Below are 25,946 nucleotides of genomic sequence, written 5' to 3'. Positions count from 1 at the left end.
TCACTTGTTCAGGCCCCTAATCTTATCGGCTTGACAGGCGCTGTTGTTGCTGTAATCGAATACAGGCGGCACCCAATAAGGAGAACGCACGCATGCGCGCACCGTCTTCCCACTCTTGGGTTTTCGCGTTTTATCGGAGCAAGGAGAATGTGGGCCTGGGCGGCGGAGACGATGTTGGCGATGCCATTAGCTACTTAGTGAGTTGCGGGTAAACAAGTGGCTTTGAAATTTGATAGAGTTGTTGTGGAGTTGCTCTCGTCTCGACTATCTTTCCGAGCCGCAGATACCGATTGGCATTTGGTGGCTGGGCTTATGATGATGACTGGGCTAGCGAAAAAATATATCTGGCTTGTTGGCGCCATGTGGCTGGAATAAGCCAATGCGTCGTAATCAATTATACACCTGGCCACACCTTCGACACAAGTCGCAAGTCGCCCGTCGTCCGTCGCCCGCCTCAAGATTCAATTGCATGCCTTTTATTGATTTTTTTCCGTTTTGGCCCGCTTGGATTTGTGTGGCTTTTTTGGTCACTGATCTTCGATAGGCGCAACATTTTCAGCGTCTCGAACACGCGACGTTTTTAGCATTTTATTTTTCTCATTTTTTGGGTTGGCTTTTTTAAAAATTTTCCGAAATATCGTTTGTCAGCTGGGGCTGCCTGCCGGCCACGTTGAAAGAGCTTCAGTTGGGCGGCAATTTTTGGAGGGTCGGGCCTGCGCTGCCTGCGCCTGCGGTTGGTTGACAGTTTGGGAAATTTATGACGCGGCGATGGCAATGTTGGGTTAAAAGATTTTGCCAGCACTCCGCAGCTAAGCCGAGATACCGATGCAGTTTGTTGGTAGTCGCCGATGCAGAGATATTGTATATGCTTGCAGCCGAATAGAAACATCAGCGGTGACAGAAACACCGACATTTGGGTGCGTAGTTAATTTATGGCTCATTTGTCCGGAGGCTACAGAGCCGTGAAACTGAAATCTCTGGGTGTTTGGTGGGAAAATTCATACTTCATTAGATAAGATAAAAAAAAACAAATAATAATAATAATAGAGACATTAAACAGTTCATCCTGAGCTCTACTGCCTTTTGTAGAATTCTTTTTTAAATAACGCCTTTCTTCTCTCTTCAATTCCAGACCTTTCAAATCTTCTTTGTGATGCTTAAGTCGGCCAATTCTCCTCGTCCCGCCTCCTGGATTCTCGAAAAGTCCCTGGACGGCATTACCTTTGAGCCCTGGCAATACTTTGGCCTAAACGATGCCGACTGCCAGCGGCGCTGGAACCTCCCGGGCCAGAACGGAAAGTACGTGTTCCAGAACGACACGGAGGTGATCTGCTCCACCCAGTTCTCCAAGCCGCTGCCTTTGGAAAACGGGGAGCTGCATGTGTCGCTGCTGAAGAACAGGCCTGGAGCCAAGGATCAGACCCCGGAGCTAATGGAGTTCATCACGACACGCTACATGAGGATCCGGCTGCAGGGCATGCACTCCACGGCCAACCTGGACAACAGTGTGGACTGGCTCCTGGACGCCGCGTCCCTGGAGAAGCGCAGCTTCTATTCTTTGAAGCAGCTGAGGGTGAGTGCCCGGCTGGACTGCAACGGACATGCGAACCGCACCCAGGAGGCGCAGCGGCTGCAGTGCCTCTGCCAGCACAATGCCTGCGGCGAACAGTGCCAGGAGTGCTGTCCCCTCTTTCAGGATCGCCCCCACCGCATGGGGGAGGAGTGCGAGGTATGTCAGTGCAATGGTCATGCCGAGAGCTGCACCTACGACCCGTTTCTGGACAAGGGAATCTGTCAGGATTGCTCCAACCACACGGCCGGCAATGAGTGCGAGTTCTGTGAGGCAGGATTCTTCAGAGAGTTGGGGGCCCCTCCCACGGAGCCATGCCTGCCGTGCTCCTGCAACCCGGCTCGTTCCACGGGCAGCTGCCAGCCGGCGGGAGGAAACTGCAACTGCCTCGAGGGCTTCCAGGGACGGAACTGTGAAGAGTGTGCTCCGGGCTTCTATGGCGACAATTGCAAGCGGTGTGAGTGCGACGAAAGGGGAACTCTACCGTCGGATGGATCCTGCTCCGGCGACTGCAAGTGCAAGCTGAATGTGGAGGGCAGCACGTGCTCCGAATGTGCATCAGGCTACTTTGACCTTTCCAAAGACAACCTCCTGGGGTGCACGAGCTGCTGGTGCTCTGGCGTCTCCCAAACCTGTCACAGTGCCAGGCTCCAGACACTGGCCTTCGAAACCCTGACCGACTGGAAGCTCACGGACATCCAGCGACTAAATGCGATCTCAGTGGCCGTGGATGCGGATCAGAAGAGACTGATCTACGCCAGTGAACTGGACGATGTGGAGGCCATCTACTGGCAGGCCCCGGTGGGCTATCTGGGCAACCGCCTGACCAGCTACGGTGCCAGGCTTCAGTTGCTCCTTTCCTGGGGAGTGATGAGGGGCGACACCTCCGGCAAGCCCACCACAGGCCCTAATGTAATCCTCTGCGGGCGGAATGGTCTTAAGGTTGCCTATGCGGACGAGTCCTTTGCGGGCCTACATACGGCCTTAAATGTGACCCTCACCGAGGAGGGCTGGTACCATGTGCCGCCATCTATTAAGGACATCAAGACCCGACTCCGGCGTACCGAGGGAGGCGACTACCACGGTGAACCAGTCACACGTTCGCAGTTCCTCTCCGTCCTAGTCTCCCTTGAGGCTGTCCTGATCAGAGCTGCTTTCCACACCGACCAGGTGGAGACCTCGCTGGAGCAGGCCGTCATCTATTCCGGAGGGGTGGAACTGGGTGGCCAGTCCTCCAGCAGCCATGTGGAGCAGTGCGTCTGTCCCGCCGGTTACACGGGACTTTCATGTGAGGGTTGCGCCTTCGGCTACAAGCGCATCTACGAGAACTCCTCGGACCACCAGCTCCTGAGCAAGTGCATCCCCTGTCCATGCAACGGGCACTCCAACTCGTGCGATCTGCAGAGCGGAAACTGTGGCGACTGCATGCACAACACCTTCGGAGATCGGTGAGTAAAATTTATTTAAAAAGATTAAATAATATTTAATAAATAAAATTAAAAATTAGTTATTTTTAAGAGTATACTTATTAGTTTTTTAAACTAGAAATATATACCCTCAAAACACAATCCACATACAATCCACCCAAAGACAAATACCAACCATGGTTCAAAACAAAGCTAACTCACCACACTTATCTAGTATACCAACCATTTAGTCTAACCACAAACCACTAAGAGTTATTTTTAGAACTTTTTCTTTAAAATCTGTTTTTTAATTCTTTTATTTTTTGTAAATTTTAATTTTTTTTTTTTTATAATTTTCCTGCTTTTGCAGTTGCGAACGTTGCCAGCTTGGCTACTACGGAAATCCGTTGCAAGGCACCCCCCAGGACTGCAAGAGGTGCGCCTGCCCCTTGGCGGAGGAGTCGAACAATTTCTCGCCGAGCTGCCAGCTGAAGAGTTACAACTACCGGGACTTGAATCCCCAGTTCGAGCTGATCGAGCACGCGGAGTATATCTGCACCCAGTGCCCGGAGGGCTATACGGGTGACCACTGCCAGGTGTGCGACGACGGCTACTACGGAGACCCGCTACAGCTGGGGAGCAGCTGTCAGAGGTGCGACTGCGCCGGCGGACCTTGCAACGTGACCACCGGCGAGTGCATCACCTGCCGCGGCAACACCGAGGGCTGGCACTGCGAGCGCTGCAAGATGGGCTACTGGGGTGACCCGGCCGTGGGCTGTGATCAGTGCAGCTGCCATCCCGAAGGATCCGAAAGCGGGCTCTGCGACAGCACCGACGGTCAGTGTCTGTGCCGACCGCGGTACGCGGGTCAGAAGTGCGATGAGTGCGACGTGGGATTCGCCCTGGTGGAGCTGCGATGCCCCGCCTGCAACTGCGACCCCCTGGGCTCGGCCGTCCTGGACAGGTGTGATCCTCGGACGGGACAGTGCCAGTGTAAGGTGGGCGTGATGGGGGCCAAGTGCCACGAGTGCCAGGACGGCTATTTCGGCATGAATGCCAGTGCCGATCGTCTGGAAGATATGGCTGCCTTGAGGCAAATCAGCGACGACGACGATGATGATTGGGAATTGGTATCGGGATCGGAAGACTCCCCCGTGGATCCAGCCACGGTGGCATGCGAGGGTAAGTGCATATGTACCTCACACTGCAGCTGTAAGAACAAAGAAATTCCTCGGAACGAGTTCAGAGTGCATCTAAGAGAAACAGATGGGAGGTCCATCAATAACTCGGAAAACATAATTAAATCGGTGTTCTACTTTGGGCCGCTAAGTGAAGCGTTTCTGGTGCTCTCCATTGGCCCCAATTTGAAGAGCTTAATGCACAAATCAGTCAAGTTCTGGGTGGGATGGTGCTGCTACAAATTGATGTTCATTTGTATTAATCATCAGAGAAATAAAACTTTTAAATTAAACCCCATAACCTAGCTGGCAGGGAGATAACCTTAAATATTAACTAACCGAAGGGGTTGATCTTACAAATACTGTGGGTTTATTCCAGATTCGAGCCATGTAATAGCTTTAAATCATAAATTGCCGTTCAATTACTAGTTTCTTCTGGCTTCCAAATTATTATTTTACTCGGGGCCATTACTGCCTCAAATCCAACTCATCCATCATTCAAAATGCATTACATACCACACACCATTGTAAGGAGATACTCTTTGTTGGCCAGTTCTCCTTGAAGTCGGGTTTCTATCTTTATTTTTTCCCAAACACCATTTACAGAGTGGACAATGGGCAAAAAGCCGTCTCGTCTCAAGTAACCTCTTGCCTCGGTTGTGTAAACCGAAAAGAAGATGTCTTACTGTGTCCATTGAGTTGTACTTGAACAAGAACTCGGATTGCATAACACCATTTAAGCCTTTTCTTTTATTTAAGTTTACTTTTGTTGGGCAGAGGGTCTACGGCAGGTCTATCTCTTTTTCTAATTGTTGGGCTGTCATTACTTCATGCTTCTGGTAAATTGCAATTTTGGTTACGTCTCTTGATTTTATGACAGTCGAGGGCTGAGTTTTCTTCGCTTTTTTGTTAGTCAGTCAGGCCTTGAAATTAATTTTCCAAGAATTTCTAGCATTTTTTTCAATAAATTCTCGTAGTTCTTGAAAATAAAAGTTGCATATTTTTAAACAAAAAAGCCAACTCTTGGCAGTTGTGTCAAGAGTCACTTTCAAAACCTAAAACACGAGCATTCAATACTAAAACTAATGGCATGGATATCTAAATCATGGCAAACAATAAATGTCAAGAATTTATGCAAATAGCCGTCCCACAACATACATAACATGCCTCCTCTCTTAAGGTTTTGAATGCATATGAATTACTCAATTTTTTAAGGAACATACGAGCCGATTACTGAAATATATATAACAGTTTCTTAAAATTTTGAATCCAAAAACATTAGATCTCCATTAGATATTATTATTTTGAAAAAAGTCTAAACAGTAAAATCCCTTCTTGAAAACCCTTTGTCAGAGAACAATTCTGACTCCAAGTATTACTCAGAATAACGGCTATACCTCAGTGGCATATCCGACTTGGCATTTGAGGGGCACTTGGCCATTTTCCAAGACAACAACAAGCAGCAAGCAGCTCACATGCAACATTCGCCAACAGTAGCACGTGCGTTTGGACTTGGGCTCGGTGGAAATTTATAACCCACGCATTAAATTGTGCAGCTATCTAAGAAATTAAGCAGCAAACTGCGAGATACATTTAGCCGCTGGTCATATTTTGTAATCAGTTCCATTTGCCGCTCACCAAGCAGCAGCAGCAGCCACAGCACCAAGTAGCCTGCCATGACTGAGAAAAACAACAAACCCCCAGCCCCAGACACACTTTTGTGTGCTGGCACTGGCCAGTGGCCACAGCAAAGTCACAGAGCCGTTTGGAGTCGGACTCCGGCACAGACAGCATGGAGCCGCGGTGGTGTCCAGTTTTAAGCCCGAACCCAGCCCAATCCAAGCCAGGCCAACCACTTTGGCAATTCAAGCCGAGCGGCATATTTTCATGGGGTCTGTGTGGCTGCTGCGTTGACATTTTTATGGGCATTGGAATGCTCGGGCCGCAGACTCTTAAACAGACCCCGAAAAAATGGTAAAAATTGGAAAATGGCAAACAAAATCGAATCCACTTTGACTTTGCCCCTTTTTTACTTTTTGGTCAACTGATTAGCGAAACAATTTCAAATATTTGTGTTGAATAGTTTGACAATTAATTGCATTTCGTGGATGCGGCTGCGTTTGTTGTGGTTTCGTGGGTTTTCGGAGATCAGATCCAAATGAAGTTATACGATTTGTGAGCAAATTGTGGCATTGGCGGCTCCTTACAAAGACTTGAGTTTATTTTCGGATGATTACTGGTCTGAATAATTCCTAGAAGAGCAAGAGAAGAGATCGCATTCAATTAAATCGAAATTATTTGAACAAAAAGTCTTCCCTGGGACATGTGCAAGCAATTTGAAATGCTTCGGTTCTCAACTAGGCCAGACAATTACAAAATTATACTCACAAAATGGCAACAAAAAATCGTGTGTATAAAGTGTTGTGGCAAGTGGCGCAGTATCTTTTTCACCAAGCTGCGAAATGATGAGACTGAAAAATTGCCATGGAAAGAGCATCTCTATAAACAAGACGGGGTGCTTGGTCGGACCAAGGTAATCAAGAAGCGTCTAAATGGACAAAATGGAGCCAGCCAGCTCTTGTGCTGCTTTGGCTTTGGCAGTTGGCCTGTCAACGTATCACTCGAAATGGAGCAAGAGGATCCTCGGAGGCAATAAATTTCCAGTAATTTCGAAGCACATCCAAACAAATGTGACATAAATCGTCTGACTAACGGTAATGGAAGCATGCAAAGCCAAAAACTGACGCTAATGAATGTGGCCAACACAAATGTAATTGTCAAATGACAATTTGTTAACAATTGTTAAAAATGCAAAACTATTAAAATTTATTTCTTGGAGGCTTCAGACAGAAATAGCATAAGATCCGGATCGAAAGAAGATCGCTTTTCCATCTGATAAGCTTTAGAAAATGATCTTTCTATTTCAATTTCCATAAAAAAAATACATATTTGTGACTGGGGTCTGCATTATTTAGAAAGCATACATATATCCCCATCTTTAACAGCTCTCACCTTTACTCCAGCGACTTTCAAACTGTAACCAGGTCATTATCGAAATTGTCCAGAAGTTTGGCATTTTGATTTTCTAATTTATGGCCCAGACTTTCGCTCCAATCGTAGACCTGGCTGGCTCCCATGCATGTATCGTATCCATATGACTCCTACTCTGTGGTATCTATATCTAGTCGACTGGCTGCCATGTTCTCCTATCGCCAGAGTCCATGTCGTCGTCTGCTTCTCCTTTTTGGTCGTGGTGTGATTTTAATTGCTCGTACAAATGTTCTCCGGCGCGCATGCTCTGCAAGCTTTTCGAGTGCAAACCTATGTAGCCCAGCTCCGAGCCGAAATTGGGCAAGACAAAGCCAGACCCAGAGATTTATAGCATGAGTGGGGCATTTTCCGAGAGTGCAGCCTTTAGTATTTTAAATTTAGGTAACTCATGGCTTTGGCTGGTTGGTGGAAGGATCAGAGTGAGTGTAGAAGTAAACATACTTTGATCTACAAACACCTTTAGAACTTCTACCGAAATCTCTTAATTACTTTCATTTCCTGCTCTGACCATAAACAGCTTTCGTTCATAAACAACAGCCAATAATCGTAAATTAATTGCCAATAAACCACTTCCTCTAATCAAACATTGATGCAAAATGGCTGTCATTTGTCATTTGACACTCCGCCTCACTTGCAGCCGATGGAGTAGGAAATTACCTCCGTTAATATTCCATCCCAGCCCGGCGATTGCAAAAGCACAGCTCTTCACAATCAGCTTGAAAATGCCACCCAAACAAAAACGCATAAAACCTAATCTCTCGAGCTTTGACGAAAAATATTAATTAGAAAATAATATTCTTGAAAAATACGAGTATTCGTTGAGATGTGAATGAGGCGCAAGTCAAGCGCAACAATAATTAATAAATTATTTCCAGTCAATAAACTTTTCAAGTCTCTCGATGTTGCAACACTCAGGGGCGGGGGGGCATGCGGCTGGGCAGTGTGGCACCCCGCCGATGAGCAAGCGCCGCGCCAACCAGCCGTAGTCGCTCCATGTCAGTTCATTAGGGTCACAGTGACTGGGAAAACTCGAAGATCGAAGCTCGGAACCCGGCACTCCGGGACAGACCGACTCTGCTTTGGCGGTTCATAAAAATTAGTTGGCTATAAAATTAGCCCGGCCCGAGGAGGGTATTCAATTCTCGTAAAATCAACACAAATTGAATTGCACTCCATTCATGGAACTGCGTTCGCTGTCCAATATTTCCATTCTTTATGGCAGCCACAGTTTCTGAATGGAAATCAAAAGAACATCACTGCCGGGCCATGTGAAAACTCTGTTCTCTAACACTTTGTTAACACTCGAGAATTAGGGAAGTGCAGGGCAGGTGTGAGCCGTCTTTAAATATAACTTTCCGGCAGGTGAGTTTGGTTTTCGGTGTGACTTTTAGCTCCTCGTAAACCGGAAAGTTTTCAAGTCAAAGAAAAGTTCTTAAAAATGGAAAATGGCTTGCACAGGAAAAGCTTTGGAGTTGGAAATTTTTGAACCATTTCTTGGGACATAGTTTTTCAATTATTTAATGGAACGTGTCAAGAAAATTTTAAAAGGCTTCAATTAATCAAAACTTGCCATAAACATTTCATGAAATTTTATAAAAGCTTCCCAGTAAAATTTAAGTAAATTCAACGGAATTTTAGTTGAGTACCCTTGATTTTCTTAGTTTTTATTTATACTTGAAGATTGTTTAAACCTTGAGCCCAAGAGGCTTATATCTCTTGAAGATCTACCAGCACTTTCCTCTTCTCGTTAGCACATTTCATGCCCACACGATCATATCTTCCGACAGCCGCAACTTAAGTGAATTATTCCCCTTAATTCCAGAGAGAAACTTTCCTTCCTGTCGGATCAACGAAAGGCCCAGTACTTTCTCCCAAGTGGAACCATCTTTCTCTTCCGTTCTGGTGTGCTGGTGTCGAGCCAGGAACCTTCTCTAATCTAAATGACAACTCGTTAGACTCTGTGGCAATGCCCGAAAACACAGCGGAAAATATTTTCGCCTTGTTTTCGGGCTCTGTGGCTTCTAACAGCACATTGATTGATTACAAAACGTGCGCCAAACATTTTCACGGCAGCATCCGTGGCAGCAACAAGGCCCGGCAATTGTTTTTCCCGCAGAGCTCCTTCCACAATGGCATTTTCTTCATTTGCGCCTAACAATGGCAGCACTTTGTCACGATTTTTGCCGCACAACTAACAAGATACCGGCAACATGTTGCTGGTGGTAGATTCATTGTTGCTGCTACCATTTAATGTTTTTCGTATTTTTTTCTTTTTGTTTTTTGACTTTGCACTTTCTGAGGTTGAATTATCACCGCGCATGTGTGACTAACCCCCTCGGGCGGTGTACAACAAAAAGCCTGCAACTCTGAACCCAAACTCTGACTGGGTTCCGATTCCAAGTCATAAAAAGCGCCACACGGCCCTCTCTTGCTTTTTCGGAGGCCCGTCTCCGAAGAGCCTCTCAACCTGCTGCTAATGTTTTCCGCGATCCCGGCTTCAGTCATAATTTTTGCTGCCAACTGAATCCCAGTGCAGTCGACACGAGAGATTCCTTTTTTTTATTTATGGACCCGCCAGATGCTCTCCCCATTCTTCAGTTCCTGCCGCTGCCACAGTGGCTACTGTGGAGGCTTTGAATTTTGACCGTCAGCGGCATGTGGCACGTTAATGATCTTGTTACCCCGTAGTCTCTGTCGGCCCTTTTGCATGAGCCACTGTATGAGGTGTGCACCTAACGAGCTATGGCTTCTCTCCTCCCCTTGACAGTCTATGATAGATACGTGAATCATCTATTATGGTTGGAAAAAGTCTCTTAAGATTTAATTCAAAAAGAATAGAATTCTTACAGAATTTTTAAATCTAAATATTAGAAAATGTTTTTTACTTTTGGGGAAATTATGTATGTCTATAATAAGCCAAAAAAAATAAGAACCATTTCTTGCAAAAACCAATTAAAAACTTAAATTAAAACAATATTAATTTGATTTTTGTCGCGTATTGGCGTTAAAATTCTGTGAGGCCCTAGAGGCCTTCCAAAAATGCGTTAAAATCCTATTTTTTTCGCAAATATGTACGTTTTAATAAAGTCAGCATCCATCCATTCAATTCAGTTCATCTCAATCATCTGCATTACGAGCTGGAAGCCGTTTGCTCGTGTTTCGTGCTCTGGACGATTAGCACTTCCCAGGCAGTCTCAGCTGCATTTGTTTAGACTGCTGGACTTCCGTTTCGCGTCTGTGCCTCTTTTGCCAGCTGCTGTTAGATGCATTCAACTATGCAAAGCCGACCTAAACAACATCTACATCCCAGATGCCAGATCCCCAGATCCCCAGACCCCAGATTTTAGATCCCAGGCCACAAGTGACAGCTACAACGCCAACCTGGACAATCCTGGAGACAAACAGACACGACACGTCATCAGCTTGACATTTAAATTGGGCTCCTGATAAAGTTGCCAACATTTTTTATGACAGAGTCCGAGAAGGCGGAGATCGGGGAGAGCAACAACGATTCGTGGCCAACAATTGGACACATTGTTGCAGCTGGAACCAACAGAGTTCTCAAAGATCTCCGTTTGCAGATCTCCGTGTGGTCTCCGGGAATATATCACGCCAGGCAATTAATGTCACTCAGGTGACAGCTTTTTTTTATATTCATGTCTATGCTTTCACCTGGACGAGGCATGCCTCATGAGGGATATTAAGTTCCTAAATGGTTTATTTTAAAAAGAAAACAAAGGTTTCTTAAAAAATGTATTGTTTTTGAGTGACTCCCCGTTATAATTTATTAAAACCTGATGAAAAGTATCTCGGAAAAAGCTTTAGTCATCCAGTAACTCCGAATGCATTCACCTCCATTTCCAGTTCCCCATTTTACGGTTATTAGAATGCTTTCAACGCATGCCACGCACATTAAAAAATCGTAAAAAAATACACTGAAAGTGTGTACTTTTAGTACGAAACTTAAGAGCGTTGAAACTTTTGCTTGCCATTAGTTTTATGGTCATCACTGTGACATGTCCAATACATTTAGATAGTGATTTTGGTCCATAGTATCTGGTCAGATTTTTTCTCTTTTTTGTGGGCGTTACCATTTCTCCGACTTTCCCCCAACGCGTTCAATCAATCACCATTTTTCCAAGACCAAGACCAGCCCGAAAGATGAGGCTACACGCAACGCAGCCCAAAGTCAATTCGAGGCGTTGAATCAATCCATGGATGTAAATAGTACTCCTCGCCGATCCTCTGCAGAGGCTCCTAATCCTCCTAATCCGCCTCGTTGCGTGTGTTGACACTCGACAACGTAAATCACAAGTGCAATTAACAACGCAAACGGCCGAGATCATCGGGCCATCCATTTGGAGTTGGCATCGCTGGCGGAAATTGTTATTTGCTCAATAAAAGTAAATTGCAATTAAACAAAATTGCTAATTTCAATGATGACAGGCGCCGTAAATTGGCGTTTGTTTGGGTGGAAAATTGCTGGTAAATGGGAAATGGATACAAGATTATAAACATTTGCCTTGCGATCATTGGAGGTATTATAGTTGATGGCTGGGAAAGTCATAAAATACTATACATTTGATACTAAGGTAAAATCTTTTGGGTAATAAGCAAGAAGATATCTGACTTAGCCTATACCATATACATAATCCATTAACCTACTCAGAACCTGACTTTCACGTTAAAAGTTTAAAGATATTACCGCCAAGTTCGGAAGGCTTGAAAAAAATCAATTAAAATCAAGACGACAGCTGCTTTAGGTACATATAGCCGCACTAACAAAAACAGCAGAATCGCCACAGACAACATTTGGCCAACGTCAAAATTTAATGCATTTGCACTTGACACGCAAAGGAAGTTGCAACAGTTGCAACAGCAGCGGCGACGCAACAGTTGCTGCCACCAAAAAGTGGCCCCTGGCCTGCAACACATTGGGTAAAAGCAAAAAACACTCAAGCTGAAGAAAAAAGAAAAAGCCTGGCTGTGGAAACAAGATCAAAAGGTCGAAGATTGCGCTAACCTGTGGACGCCCACTTTTTCGCACGCTCCACGCCGGATACGCGGATACGTGTCCGTAGATAACTGCCTGGCAGTAGTGTGCACCGGTGTAAACTATATAGACCCTGGAAGGGGCAAGCCAACACCGAAGAAAAGAGGAGATATCCAGGGGGCAAGGTTGCTGGCAGAGGTGGAAATTGAAAAAAGATGTGTGCATGGAGAGTGGAAACCAGAGCCGTTGGTAAAACTCTTTCATCAATAGACTTAGCCATTGGCTAAAGATCTAAAGAAAGGAAGGAACCTCCCTACCTGTATTATCAGGTGAATAAGTGCCACAGTGATTAAAACAGAAACATGTACTACGATTGTCTAGCTAGATGCTGGAAATATTTTTTAAAAAAGTGTTATTACGGTTAAACTTTTTAATGAAGGTGACATGGTTTAAGTGGTTTGGAACTCTACACTTTATATAGACCATCTGTCTCAGAACTAACTGGCTCGGATTATTACTTACAGAAACTTCCTTGGTTTTTATAATTTGTTAGCCATAATTTTACACCACTCCCGTGATTGTTAAAAGATATATATTTTTCGTATGTCTCTGACAACCCTGATAGCCATGCGTATCATTCGGTACTCTCAGGAACGATTCATTCTGGACAGGCCGCAGCCAAAACAACCAATAAATAGTATCAATCACAAACGATCGCAAACGAGGAGGCATCGACTGCACCCAGCGGCTCTTAGCTGGCCCAACTTGCAGCTGTCTGTGGCAAGAACCTTCCTGTGCCTGTGCCTGTGCCTCCTTCCTCCCAACGGAATCCGCAAAGATCTTAGCTTACCACAACAAATAATGATTCATGCGAGAAAAAGTAGCGGCAGGAACAGGTTCCAAGTGGCCAAATGGTGAAACGTGACTTCGAGAGGGCAGGCCTGAAAGGAGGAGAATTGGTACTGGAGTCGAGAGACCTTGCGCCGATCCTTTTGCGGCACATGTGCATTGGTGCCGCCGCCACTCCGGCATTATGGTTCAATAGGTCAACGATGCGTTGAATGACGACCAAAACAAGAACTGCAAAAAAAAAAAAACAAAAATAAAAACCCAGGTTGGCCGTAAAAGAAAAAAGATCATTGCATGAAAAATTACGGTGAGGCATGTCAATCGTCAAGCCGATCTCCCAAACGAGCCATGTAATGGACCTCGAAAGCTCTCCTGGAGAGCAGGAGGAACTGGAACGTATTCCAAACTCCATAACCGATTGCGATCGCAACAAATCAGAGAAAAGTTGTTCGCCTTCTCGTCCCGGGACCACCACGGGGGAATTTTGGCTAGAAGTGGCCCGAAGAGGGGGCCGGTCTTCTCCAGCGATGGGGCTCAGTTCGCAGTTTGTCAAAAAGATGTTGGCGTTTTGATAATTTGCTGCACAGCTTAGAAGTCTGTGTGTAGGATTTCCTGTTTGGAACCAAAGTATTTTCCATGTGGCTTTTTCTTAACTCATTTCTTGGGTCCGCAACAAATCTATGGCTGATTTAAATCTTGGCTTTTACTCTTTGTAACTCTGATGTTTTGGAGGTTTATGAGACTGGCATGTGGGACCTTTAATGGAATTTCTATTTTGAGCTTGACTTTGGCATTTCTGGCAGACAGTATGAAAGGTATTTGTTGAAATCGAATATTTCTATTTAAATATTATTGAAGGATCGCCATTGAATTAAAACCCCTGACCTTGTTTCCCCGAACCAGTGTCAATAATTTCAGATCTTATATCTATTTATGGGAACTTTTCATGGATTTCAATTGTTTCATTTGTAATTTTGGTCGAGTGCCGATAAGATCAACAAAAGGGCTTTATTTTCGGGTGCACTCCAGCACGTGTTGTTATGTAGACCAGACTGGCTTCCCCCACCCGAACGAACCACTTCTGGAAAACACACCCTAACATTGCAGCCAGTGGCAGTGTGGGGTCTCATGGGCGCATTTTGCATACGTAATTCCCCAACATGGTTTCCTAATTAAGTTTTCTGCCTTGTCTGCCGGCGATTCAATGGAATAGAAATCACAAAAAACGTTAATACCCGACCGAATCTTCATTATGCGACACTCGTCCGATTATGGACCATAATTCAGAGTAAATTTTTGGGAGATTTTTCCAGTATTTTGGTTTTTGACATTTTTATAGCTCACTTAGACGGAGCCTAACTAATTGGTGACAAAAAGGTTACGAAACCCGACGATCCACATGTGAACCACTTTGCGGAGTGATCGTATGGCTTTTAAAATGCCTGGCACGTTTCCAAGACGATTTGCTTTATTGGAAAAAGTAGCCAGCCAGCTAGCAAGTCCGTCTAGCCTGGTCTTTGGAAGATCGAAGCTTTGCAGGCTAAAGAAAGGAAAGAAAAAATGAATTTTCTTGGTGCTCTCTGAGCACAGAATGCGGACACACGCAGTGGACTCAAAGTTGGACTTCAACCGGCTGCATTTTTTATTGGTTTTAAGCCTCTATTTTTATTTTGCGCCGAGAGTCGCGGCAATTAAAATATTGACAGTTGTGCTCATGGAGAGTAATAATAAGTTTTGTGTGTTAGATTTCACATGCATAACGCTTATGGCTATCTATTGGCCAAGCCGGGACGGGCCTCCTGCGGTTTGTTTTTGGCTCTAACTCTGACTCTGACTCTAGCTTTGGCTTTGGCTTTGGAAAGGTTAACGCGACATGTTCATGTGACAATGTCAGGAAAAACTGCCGGCAGTCAGTTATGTCTGTCCGCGTGTCCGTCTATCTGTCCGTCCGACTCTGTCCGGACTGAAGCGCATAAATAACTGCGTCTGTGACATGGAATGTTTCTTTCGACCAAGTGTAAAAGGCCCAGTCGTAGGCCAGATAGATCTCACTGCCCGCCAGTCTGGCCATGCCTGGTGCGGATTGCTGGATTCTCTCGATTGCTGGTGGTGGTGCTGCTCATGCCGCTGCTGGTAGCAAGGTGCGGTGTCCATATGCAGACAACCCAAAAGCTATTTGTAGCTCACTGGCTGATTATGGAAAAATTGCAAGATGTTTTCCTTGTGTCGGTTTCTTGTTAAAGTCTTTTAGCCCCGGCTTCAGGTTCGTCTTTTTTTACTTTTCTCCATTGCATCACACAACTGAAGAAGATCCTCAGAGATAAAAACAAATCTGTGGGATTCATCCAGAATCCATGGGGGGAAGAATGGCATATGCCAGTGGATAAAGAGGATTTGAAAAAAAGTATGATCTGGAAATGACCATTTGGACAAACAGGCAATAAAAAAGGTTTACTGTAAATAGAAACTTTAAAATAAGGTCACCAACCGAAAAAAACTTGCAATTCTTTTCTGAAAGGCTTAACATTTAACATTTTAGTTTTTAGAATATTACATAGGAGAAGATCTATTTCTAATGAATACACTTTATTTCTTGTTTCCTTTACAAATTTCGATTCCAATGTTAATATAATCTACGATAACATATCCTTCTATATAGTAAGATAGTAACACAAACAAGTAGATTAACTTGTTGTAGATTAACTTCTTAAAAGAATCGAATTCCTATTTTCGAAGAACATTTGTTAAACTCCAAGCAGAACTCAGAATAACGATACATACTACAAGTGTTTTTAATGTTAGATTAAATGAAGCTTAGTTAAAAACTGTCCTCTTTAGTTTTTGTAAAGCCTCATATATTTTTTTCGGTGTTTTTTTCATCAGACCGATAACGCGCCGGCTTCCAACCTCGTGCAACACGTTTGACTCGTCAGCTCTTGGCTACATCGATCGGCCCCAACTTGGAGCCCCCTAGTTGGAGCCCCGCATGTACGAACCAGGTGTATGGTGGCCGAATAAGATCGTGGCCCCGACCGGCGAGCTCGAACCCAACAAGTCGTAGTCGAATTTTGAATGTTCACATCGAAAGTACCGCCGCGGACGGATACGTAATTTCGGGAATACGTGAATATATCCTACGCGTCTGAGTTTGAATTTGGAAATTTCATGGAAATCGAGTCAGATCGGGAGATCGAATAACGCGAGACCGTGTGGGAAACCGTGCTGAAATTACCGAAAAGATGCAACTTTTTCTTTGTATTTAGTGTTGTGTTGTGGGCACTTCTGCGGAAATCCAAGCAGATACAAAATATCGATTCAGCAGTAAAATGTTGACATTGATTTTGGTGAATTTCGATTGATTTCCACCGGCTGGAGTTGAGTGCACGGTCCGTTAAGAGATACATACGAATAGATACGAGGGCCAACAACCAACTCCCATTCCGATTCAAGTGCCAGGGAGTTGGCTAAAGCATTTGGACGGATTGATTGCTTGATTGATCTATTTTTGCACTTGATTTGCGACGCACGCGCCTCGATCGCGACGTGACTGGCGCTTCACTTCACTTGAAGTTGAAGTTGAAGTTGAAGTCGATGCTGCAGTTGCAGTCCCCCGGTCTGGGGCTGCCCCGCCGATTCGCCTTTTGTCGGGGGCAATTATGTTGATTTGTGCAACGCGAACGATCCGCATCGTCGATTTCCCAAAGCTGATAACAACAAATTTGCAATGCAAAGAAAGGAAATTGATTTGATGATCGACCGTCTGCCTGCGATATCTTTTGATCGGGGCACGCCCACTATTTGATTATGGAATGTGTATGTGATATTTAAAAAAGTGATTATTTTCAAAAAAAAATGATACGAATGATATAAAGAGTTAAGACTCCAAATACGCGCACCAAGTGAATAATTACAAAATTAAAATGTGAAAATTGTTGTTGCAAAGTTTTTTTTTTGGTTTTTGGAAGAGTCAATCCATGTCATAGATGGATAATTTTAATTTAAATTGTTTGTTGAAATTACTCGCCAGTATCTTTTTCCTAACTCTAAAGATCTTAAGTTTAAAGTTTATAGTTTTTAACTCCCAAGGCTTCATCTTGTTAGATGCCATATGAATTTACATAGGCAATTACCAGCTGATGAGTTTTAATAAGCAGCTTTGCTTGATTAGTGGCCGGCCTAAAGAGACACCTTCGCTCGGCTATAAAAGCCGCTTAATTAAAAGTACAGATCGCTACAGAGTGTACTGCTAATAGTCGAAATGATTACGCAAAGCCACAAAACCCAATAACTCATTAGCAAACGCCCCAGAGGTCCATGTCCATATTTAGTGGTAGCTGGCGGCGGGCCGATGGAGCTGCAAGTGATGATTGGACTGGGACTCATGATGATTAATGGGTGCTGCAGTGCTGAGAGCAGCGACCAGATTTATGGATGAGCAGCCGCAGTGGACTTTCGTGTTTCTGGTTCTGGGAATGCTAATAGAGTTGCAACCCGGGGCCATCCAGCTTGGCCTCCTTTAGATCTATTCATCTGCATCTGCTCTTCCTTCCCCGGAAACCGCGACAGTAGTTACCTTTTGTCTTAGAATCTGTGTTTGCCCAAGCAGTAGATAACATTTACGAGACGTCAAGTCTCGTAGGTGCCTCTCCAGATGAGTTTTTCCATCAGTGGAATTACATTTCACACTCAAAGGTCCCAAAACGAGCAGTGTGAGGAGGAGGTGTTTGCTCAATGATAAACTTGGAATGCGCCCATATTTGTGTAACTCCAACTCAACTACGGCTAGCCCCACCAATGCATCATTTAAATGAGTCTAGCTTCTACATAAAATGGCACAACTTACACCCAGTTCTTATTACGATGGGTGACTCAACCCTCCCTTTTTCCAAATAATATCCAATATACTATTCCATGGAAGAGTGCCCATTATTTTAGTTTTATTAAAAGGAATTTAATCAATAAATTCTAGCGTTAACCCTTACATCCGCTCGAATCTTTTCATCGGCTGTGTAAACACTGTGAAGGCAGTATTCCCCATGAGGAACAGGGAGAACGGTGGTCACCATGTAATTCACATGGCTTATTGGCAGATTGGCCACAAAAACATCGTGCTGTAACTCAAAGTCTTATTCAAAACTAATTACAACATATCCATACTTACATTATAAGGACATTTGTGAACAATATTTGTATAAGGAGAAACAATGTTATAGAAAAATTTCTGCAACATATTTTGTTTCCCACCTAGGAACTTACAAGCATCGGCACTGAAGTTATATAAGAAGGGTTTGTAGCCATTTAACCGTTTGAGGACCTCAATATGTATCTAAAAGGAGACTTTTGTAATGATGGCTACATTTCTCGCATTATAGGCACCTTCATATCATTTATCGGAAACTTATAGAATTTTGCCTTCACGGTTAAGTATTTATAAGTGCGGTTCAATGACTTTAGAAAGCACTGATCGAATTCCATAAAATCAGGGTCCAGGGATGTGCAATTAATGTTTGTAAACTCAACATTGCATTGAACCTGAAAAGGAATAAATTGTTAATTTATACAGGATTATAGAGGATTATACAGCTTACCTTTTCTGCTAAAAATAAAAATAACATAACGACTAACACTGATATCGGCTTGAATGTCACCATTTTGCCTTCCGTAGATGAGTAAGTTATTTTGAAAGTCAAATAGTCGTTTCAATTTTATAGACTGATAAATTTGATTTTTCATAACAGTTCAAGCGAATAATTGTCTCTATTAAAATTTTAAAATCAAAAATGGCAATATATTGGTTTATACTATCAACTGCTATTAACCGCATTGATATGAAAATACTTCTGTTCGGTTCATTATAGTCTATTTCTATAGCTACAACTAGACAGTCGTCTCTATATCCTTATGTAATCCGAAATAATATTCATCAAAGTGTTTATTAAATTTCTTCAATATATTTTTAGGAAAACTCTTAGCTCCGCTCGAGCCATTTTACAATTAAAATAAGTAAGATACAAGCAGTATTCTCCTTCAGGAACAGGCAAAACATTCGTTAGCATGTGATTCACATGGCTTATTGGCAGCTTGGACACAGACAAATCATGCTGCAATTTAAAGTTCGATTTCAAAATTATTACGTTTTTTTACTAAACAATACTCACATCGTAAGGGCACTTGTGAACCACATTAGTGTAAGGAGAAACAATGCTATAGAAATACCTTTGTAACTGATTTTGTTTCCCTCCTAAGAATTTACAAACATCGACAGTAAAGTTGAATAAAAATGGTTTATAGCCATTTAACCGTTTGAGAACCGCTAAATTAATCTTAAATGATATTGATGAATTGAATTTAAATTTTTAACAAATGTTAGCACCTGTATATCATCCAAGGGAACCTTATAGATTTTTGTTGTGACGGTCAAATATTTATAGGTGCGGTTTACTGATTTCAGCAGACACTGATCAAAGTCTAAAAAATCTGTATCCAGGGATGTGCAATTAATGTTTGTAAACTCAACACTGCCTTGTACCTACATAAAAGGATATTGCATAACTCAAAGGGTATTCTATTCTATAGTATATTTTTACCTTTCCGACAAAGAATAGTAATACTATCGGGACAATAGCTGATATCGCTGTTAACGCCATCGTGATTCGAATAATGACTGAATAAATATGACATTTTTACAAAATTGCTCTGTTTTGTTATAAATAGTTTCCGAGTTATTAAATGTTATTATAATATAGTAGATCATCAATAGTAGATCATGCAATAAATTGCTGTTGTTTCTGTTTGTAAACAAAAACCATCAAATATTTTGTACATGTATGAGAAGCTGTTATTTATCTTTAAAATGATAAAACAGCACAGCAATTTGTAAAGGCCGTCGGGCACATAGGTATTATATGGATGTGCTATTAGTCAACAACGTGGTGATGTGACGCGTGTTGCCATCGAAAAAGATAGAAGCCGAAGGAGAGTCATAATCAAAAGGCGGTAATCCAATTAAACGGCCAGCAATCCGAAGACGGGCTGACCCAATTAGATTCGCTGCTCCTCTGTGGAGCTCGAGGATCGTCAGATCGTCGCCATCAGTTCGCATCGCATTGAACTTGAAAGCGGCGGCGCCTGGCCATTGTTTTCCAGACCGAGGTTTCGATCGGCCGCAAAAACAAGTTCTGCCTAAATGAAAGATCGCATCGGGTTCGATCTAACGGCTGCCCTGCAAAGCTCCGGCCCGCCGTCTCAAATTGTAGATCAAAGATCAAGCCAAAAACCAGAGGGATCCGGGAGAGGACCCACAAACAGAAAATGCTTAAATTGGCATACCGATCTGAAGGAAAAGCCCGCGGGACTTCGAACTCTGAGTACTCTATGATTTTGTTCTTGGGCGGGAGACGATCACAAATGATCGTTTCTGATTGTCCATATGACATTAAATGGGTAAAACAAAGTTTGTATTCACATTTCCCGACATGAGTTTTTGTTGTTAAAATATACGATCTGAAGATCCTAACAGAAGTACAGGAAAGATATGTCTATACAGACTCCTTGATTATCCACAGATCCCCTTTGCCTTTTCGGTTTAGTTCCCAAGTGATTTCTTTAAATTCCTCGATCATATCGCACTCGAATCGATCAGAAGACCTCCCACAAAAGCTTAGCCAGTCACATAAATCTCAATTGTGGTTCATACTTGAGGAAACCTACATTTTGCACATTTTTGTTTCTAGTTTCAATTGTTTACTCAAGTGTGGCCACTGGCCAGGCAATTGGGGGAAGTTTGAAAGTTGGCATCTGGTGTTCAGTCGATCGGGACAAGTGATATCAGAAGACCGATTCATATGCATATGAGTGCCACTTTCTAGATGCACACTCTCCGGCATGCCTAACCCTTTTCCCATGGCCCCCGACACACAAAATTAATCACATGCCACACTCTCGCACACAGGCACTGTGAGGCAGCAGCCACGACCGCCGATCGCTATCGGAAGAGGCCCAAACTGACACAAAGTCAAAGCCAAAGTTAAACAATGCAACTAGCTTGAACTCTTGACTAGACGAACTCGAAGTCAAGTCCCCGATCATGCTGTGTGCGATCTTAGCAATCAAGATCAGTATCATGCAGTAACAATGTACCAATATTGCCTTCTCCGGCCCTGTCTGGGCTGCCAGCCTCAGGGTAGATATGCAAACAAAAAATGGCCAAATCTCACATTGACATAATGAAAATTAGATACTCTGATAAATACCCTAATACATTTTTGCAAAAGTTCTTTTTCTATTTTTATTAAAATAAAAAATCTTTTAAGTTTTATTTCAAAGTAAACATATTGAAGCCTCGAATAGCGTTGGATGGAATGTATGTAGATGAAGCCGTCATGGACTGGCCGGGAAATGCTATAATTATGCAATTCCTCAAAGGCGCTGACGGTGGTCTCCTACTTCCTTTCCCCAGCACTACACTCCTTCTTTCTTGTCTGCCCCTTCAATCTGCCCCTTCCTTCGAGCCAAGTCAGACATATAATCTGCAAACGATTCGCGTTTTGGGGGCCTCGCAAATTATTGACTAGCAGTCATGGGTTGAGGCCTTCGAGTAAATTGCCGTAAATCTTTATTTGTGCAGCTACTTAAAGACCACGTCTAGTCTCGGCCCACCTGCCCCCGAAAGAGTCCATCACCTGATCGGCTTGCAACGCCAAGACCAGGCCTAAGGCTGGGGTTAACAAGCCGCCAGCGATTAAGTCATTTCTTATGTTGGCTCATTATTTCTATTTTCCTTTTTAGACATTTTTTTTTTTGTGTTTCTGCCTTGCATGCGTAGCTACTGGGCTTGTCTAGCCCCACAAGGCTTCTGCATGGCAATTTTTCTTAGTCTAAGCCCAAAATTTAATGGAACTTCTGCTGGAAACCCGTTTTTCACGACCGATTGCCACTGCAACATTGTACGTTGATTTTTTCCGGATTTTTCGCATTTATCTTGACAATGTGCTTTCGAAAAGTGTCGCCAAGCTCCTTGCTATTTGTTCTAATTAGTCGTGACAATTCTCCGTAATTAGCTCCCGGCTCTTCTTAACACTTGAATGATTTTCAAAAAAAAAAATGAAGATATGGAGGCGAAAATGGAAGCAAAATGAAATATCGAATTTCTCACCACTATATTGATTTGGCTGTTTAGCTAAATTTCTTAAAAGGTTCTGACAGTTTTGCTTCTGTTTATTTGAAACTGGATGACCTGGAGTGGATACACATCTTCATTTTAAGAAAGGAGCCTCTGTTAAGTACTTCTTGCTGCTTGCTGGATTTTCCACCTGCTTCATACTTTGTTTTCCTATAGCCCCACACATCTTCATTAAATCACTAACCATACAGCATATAGACAACCCATTTCATACAACGAAAATGGACGCGAAAATTTCTTGCGACAGGCCCCAGCAGGCCCCAGAGCGGATTTCTTACGCTCTCTTACGCTCATCGTTCGTTCATCTTACGCTCATTCTCGCAATAAATGTTTTCTGTTTCTCAGTCTCTAAACGGAGCGCGATGAAGAAGGTTGGCCTGCGCTTCGGTTGATCTTTGTATGTATGCGTGTCACACATTCACATACATGGGTGTATGTGTGCGTGCGATTTCGTTTCGAAGCCAGCGCACAAAATTTTGATTTTTCTTACTTTTAAGGCTTGCTACCCTAACAAAATTCGGGTATTCGTTATTTGATGAAATGACGAAAGAAATTATATTATTTTTTATATTATATTTTTTTATTATTTCAGCATACATTTTTAATTTATTTAGGAATAAGATTAAGTGTTAGTAGTAAAATGTTTTCTGTATATATATTTTTACGAATCATTAAAAATCAATATACTGAGAAAGTGTCAGAGTATATTTCGGTCGGAGTCACTTAAAGCGCCGTTTGCTTTTAAGTTTTTGTTGTTCTGCAAGAGGCTTGTGCATGCCTACTCTAACGATGGAATGATTTTTAGGGGAGGGTGAAGACACGAAAACAGCTGATGGACTTGTTTACCTTTTTTGTTTACAATTTTTCAGGCACTTGTTATTATTTTGGGTTATTGTGAGATTTAATTAAATTATTGTCGTTAATTTAATAATTTCCTTATATATATTTCCTTATATATAATAACTTTAAAAAGTAATTTAATTCTTCACCCGTCTTCACCCTCCCCTAAAAATCATTCCATCGTTAGAGTAGGCATGCACAAGCCTCTTGCAGAACAACAAAAACTTAAAAGCAAACGGCGCTTTAAGTGACTCCGACCGAAATATACTCTGACACTTTCTCAGTATATTGATTTTTAATGATTCGTAAAAATATATATACAGAAAACATTTTACTACTAACACTTAATCTTATTCCTAAATAAATTAAAAATGTATGCTGAAATAATAAAAAAATATAATATAAAAAATAATATAATTTCTTTCGTCATTTCATCAAATAACGAATACCCGAATTTTGTTAGGGTAGCAAGCCTTAAAAGTAAGAAAAATCAAAATTTTGTGCGCTGGCTTCGAAACGAAATCGCACGCACACATACACCCATGTATGTGAATGTGTGACACGCATACATACAAAGATCAACCGAAGCGCAGGCCAACCTTCTTCATCGCGCTCCGTTTAGAGACTGAGAAACAGAAAACATTTATTGCGAGAATGAGCGTAAGATGAACGAACGATGAGCGTAAGAGAGCGTAAGAAATCCGCTCTGGGGCCTGCTGGGGCCTGTAGCAAGAAATTTTCGCGTCCATTTTCGTTGTATGAAATGGGTTGTCTATATGCTGTATGGTTAGTGATTAAATGTAACCCACTTACAGAATCGGTTGAACACTTCGCACATGTCCAACTGTTCAAAATTCACACCACAAACTGGCAAACGGGCCAAGTCGCTGGGGGAATCTCATCATTTAACGCCTTCATCATTCGCCTCCAGAAACCGAGCTGGCACGATGGAAGCAGGCGAGTGGAAAGCAGCCATAAACTATTTGAATATCGCCCAGTGCAGAGCCACTGGAGCAACCACCCGCTGACCCGCTTGATCAGTCTCCCCACTGGACACGGCCACATGTTGATTCGCATATAGGAATGCTTTCGTTTCCTTTGGTCTCTTCGGGTTTCCAATCTTTATTGCATAATTGCAATTGAATTGTTTGTCGAGTTTCGATTTCGTTTTTCACTCCGTAAATTGGAAAATGTGTTAATAGTTTGATGCAGTGCCCGGGTACTTTGTCGGATCCAAAAACACATTTATTCCAGGTAGCTCATAAGATGTTTTCGAATGAAAACATTTATTTGTTTTGCAAGTTGATCAACGGTATGGAGTATGGAGCTCTATATTTTAGAAAGCAGCTTGTTTCGTCTGCCTTCTAGAATATAAAAAGTGATATAGGACTCACATGCTTTTCCTCTCCGCGGGAGACTCGGAGAAAGGTTTCCAAACCTCAAAAATTAGGTCAGGAAAGTGGGTTAATGAAGTTCTCTGATCAATGGATTATTTCCACTGATCTATTACTAAATCTTTAGACTCATTAGATACGTTAATCACAGGAAGTAATCAATAAAGAATTAAGCAAGTACTAAGTGAAATAAATAATTAGAATTAGAATAATTAGAAGAGTTATTTCGGTAATTTCGGCATTTTATGGATAAATGGCTAGATGTTTGATTGGGTTTTTTAATCCAAACATTTTATACATGAAGTTGCTATCTGATTACTTTCAAAGCCTGTATCTACTTTATTTTTAGTTTGGTTCACATATCTGGAACCCTTTACTTCCCCTCGAGTAAGGACCAACCCATGTCAGAAAGTATTCCCGTCTCCCCAAAGACAGACCACAACAAAAACTGGTCGTGGCCTGGCCGTCACATTCAATTAGGTCCAATTTGAGAAATAATTATATACGCACACAGTTCAGACATTTTTTGAAAAATTTTACATTAATTTGGCACTAAACTGTCAGCTGTGGAATGCCATGGCACTCAAAATTTACACCGAAAGGTAAATGGCCCAGGTACAGGTACTCGTAACTCGTAACTCGTAGAACGGTCTCTTTTGAAAATTTGGAATCTTTTGAGTGCGGCATTTTGAGGATTTGGGCCCAGCAACAAGTTTTCTTCAAATTTAATTGTAATGTGAGAAATTTAAATTAGGTAGCCGAGAGGCTCTCAAAAAATGAACAGCAAGACAAAACCAAAAAAAAACAAATAAAAAGCCCAGACTCTGACAATGACTAAGAAACCTCAAAAAGCGGAAGATGCCCAAAGAAAACAAAAATTATGAAAAAATGTTTCTTTTTTTTTCGGTGGGGTTTGTTGGGGAAGAAACTTAAAAAAAAGATCAAATAACCGAATGCCGCCAAATTTCAAAGGAAAACAAAAACTTGTTCACTTATTTGAAATTGTGTAGCTTTTTCAACTAATTTTCCACTTGTGGACTTGTAGAGTGAACCGAGAAGAGAGGGTTTAACTATGGGTTATTGCCATTTGTCAGCCGATATTTGATTATTTACGATTCACTATTCATCACGGGATTCGGGTTTGCGTCACTCGATTGGCTTTTTATAGATCGAAAATCTCAAAAAACAAAATCTCCCGGCATTTTGTTGTTCACAGCTTTGGATACCTATTTATTTTGTATAATTCGCTTTGAAAATTTATTACATCACGATTTCGAATGGGTTTCCTTTACTTTGGCCGATCTGCGAATTCTTGAGTTGCTTGTTTCGTTTGTAGTTTTATTGTCTCGTCTGTGTAGTATATTTTGGATGCGACTTTGTTTGCAGCTGGGCTTCCTGGAAAATATTTATTTTATCTAGCGGATGCCTCAATACCCGTCACAGCTTACCGGAGTTCCCTCGGCGGATCCCTTTATAATGAAGTT

General features: G+C 42.6%; 1 protein-coding gene across 3 annotated transcripts in view; it reads left to right on the top strand.

Moving 5' to 3' along the window:
- Positions 1 to 25,946, top strand: part of wb (wing blister) — a 67,557-nt gene that overhangs the window by 21,599 nt on the left and 20,012 nt on the right. For 2 of the 3 annotated variants that reach the window (XM_017243495.3, XM_070277302.1), the window contains exons 3-4: positions 1,133 to 3,018; positions 3,347 to 4,158. In XM_017243495.3, the coding sequence (XP_017098984.2) occupies positions 1,133 to 3,018; positions 3,347 to 4,158 (2,698 nt within the window). Of the gene's footprint in view, positions 1 to 1,132; positions 3,019 to 3,346; positions 4,159 to 16,122; positions 16,861 to 25,946 lie in introns of those variants that run through there. The other variant, XM_070277303.1, reaches the window with a different exon arrangement.

The sequence above is a fragment of the Drosophila bipectinata genome, chromosome 2L (assembly GCF_030179905.1).
Source record: "Drosophila bipectinata strain 14024-0381.07 chromosome 2L, DbipHiC1v2, whole genome shotgun sequence".
NCBI classification, from domain to species: domain Eukaryota; kingdom Metazoa; phylum Arthropoda; class Insecta; order Diptera; family Drosophilidae; genus Drosophila; species Drosophila bipectinata.
Note: the sequence above shows the minus strand (reverse complement) of the source record. Positions and strands in the feature narration are given on the sequence as shown.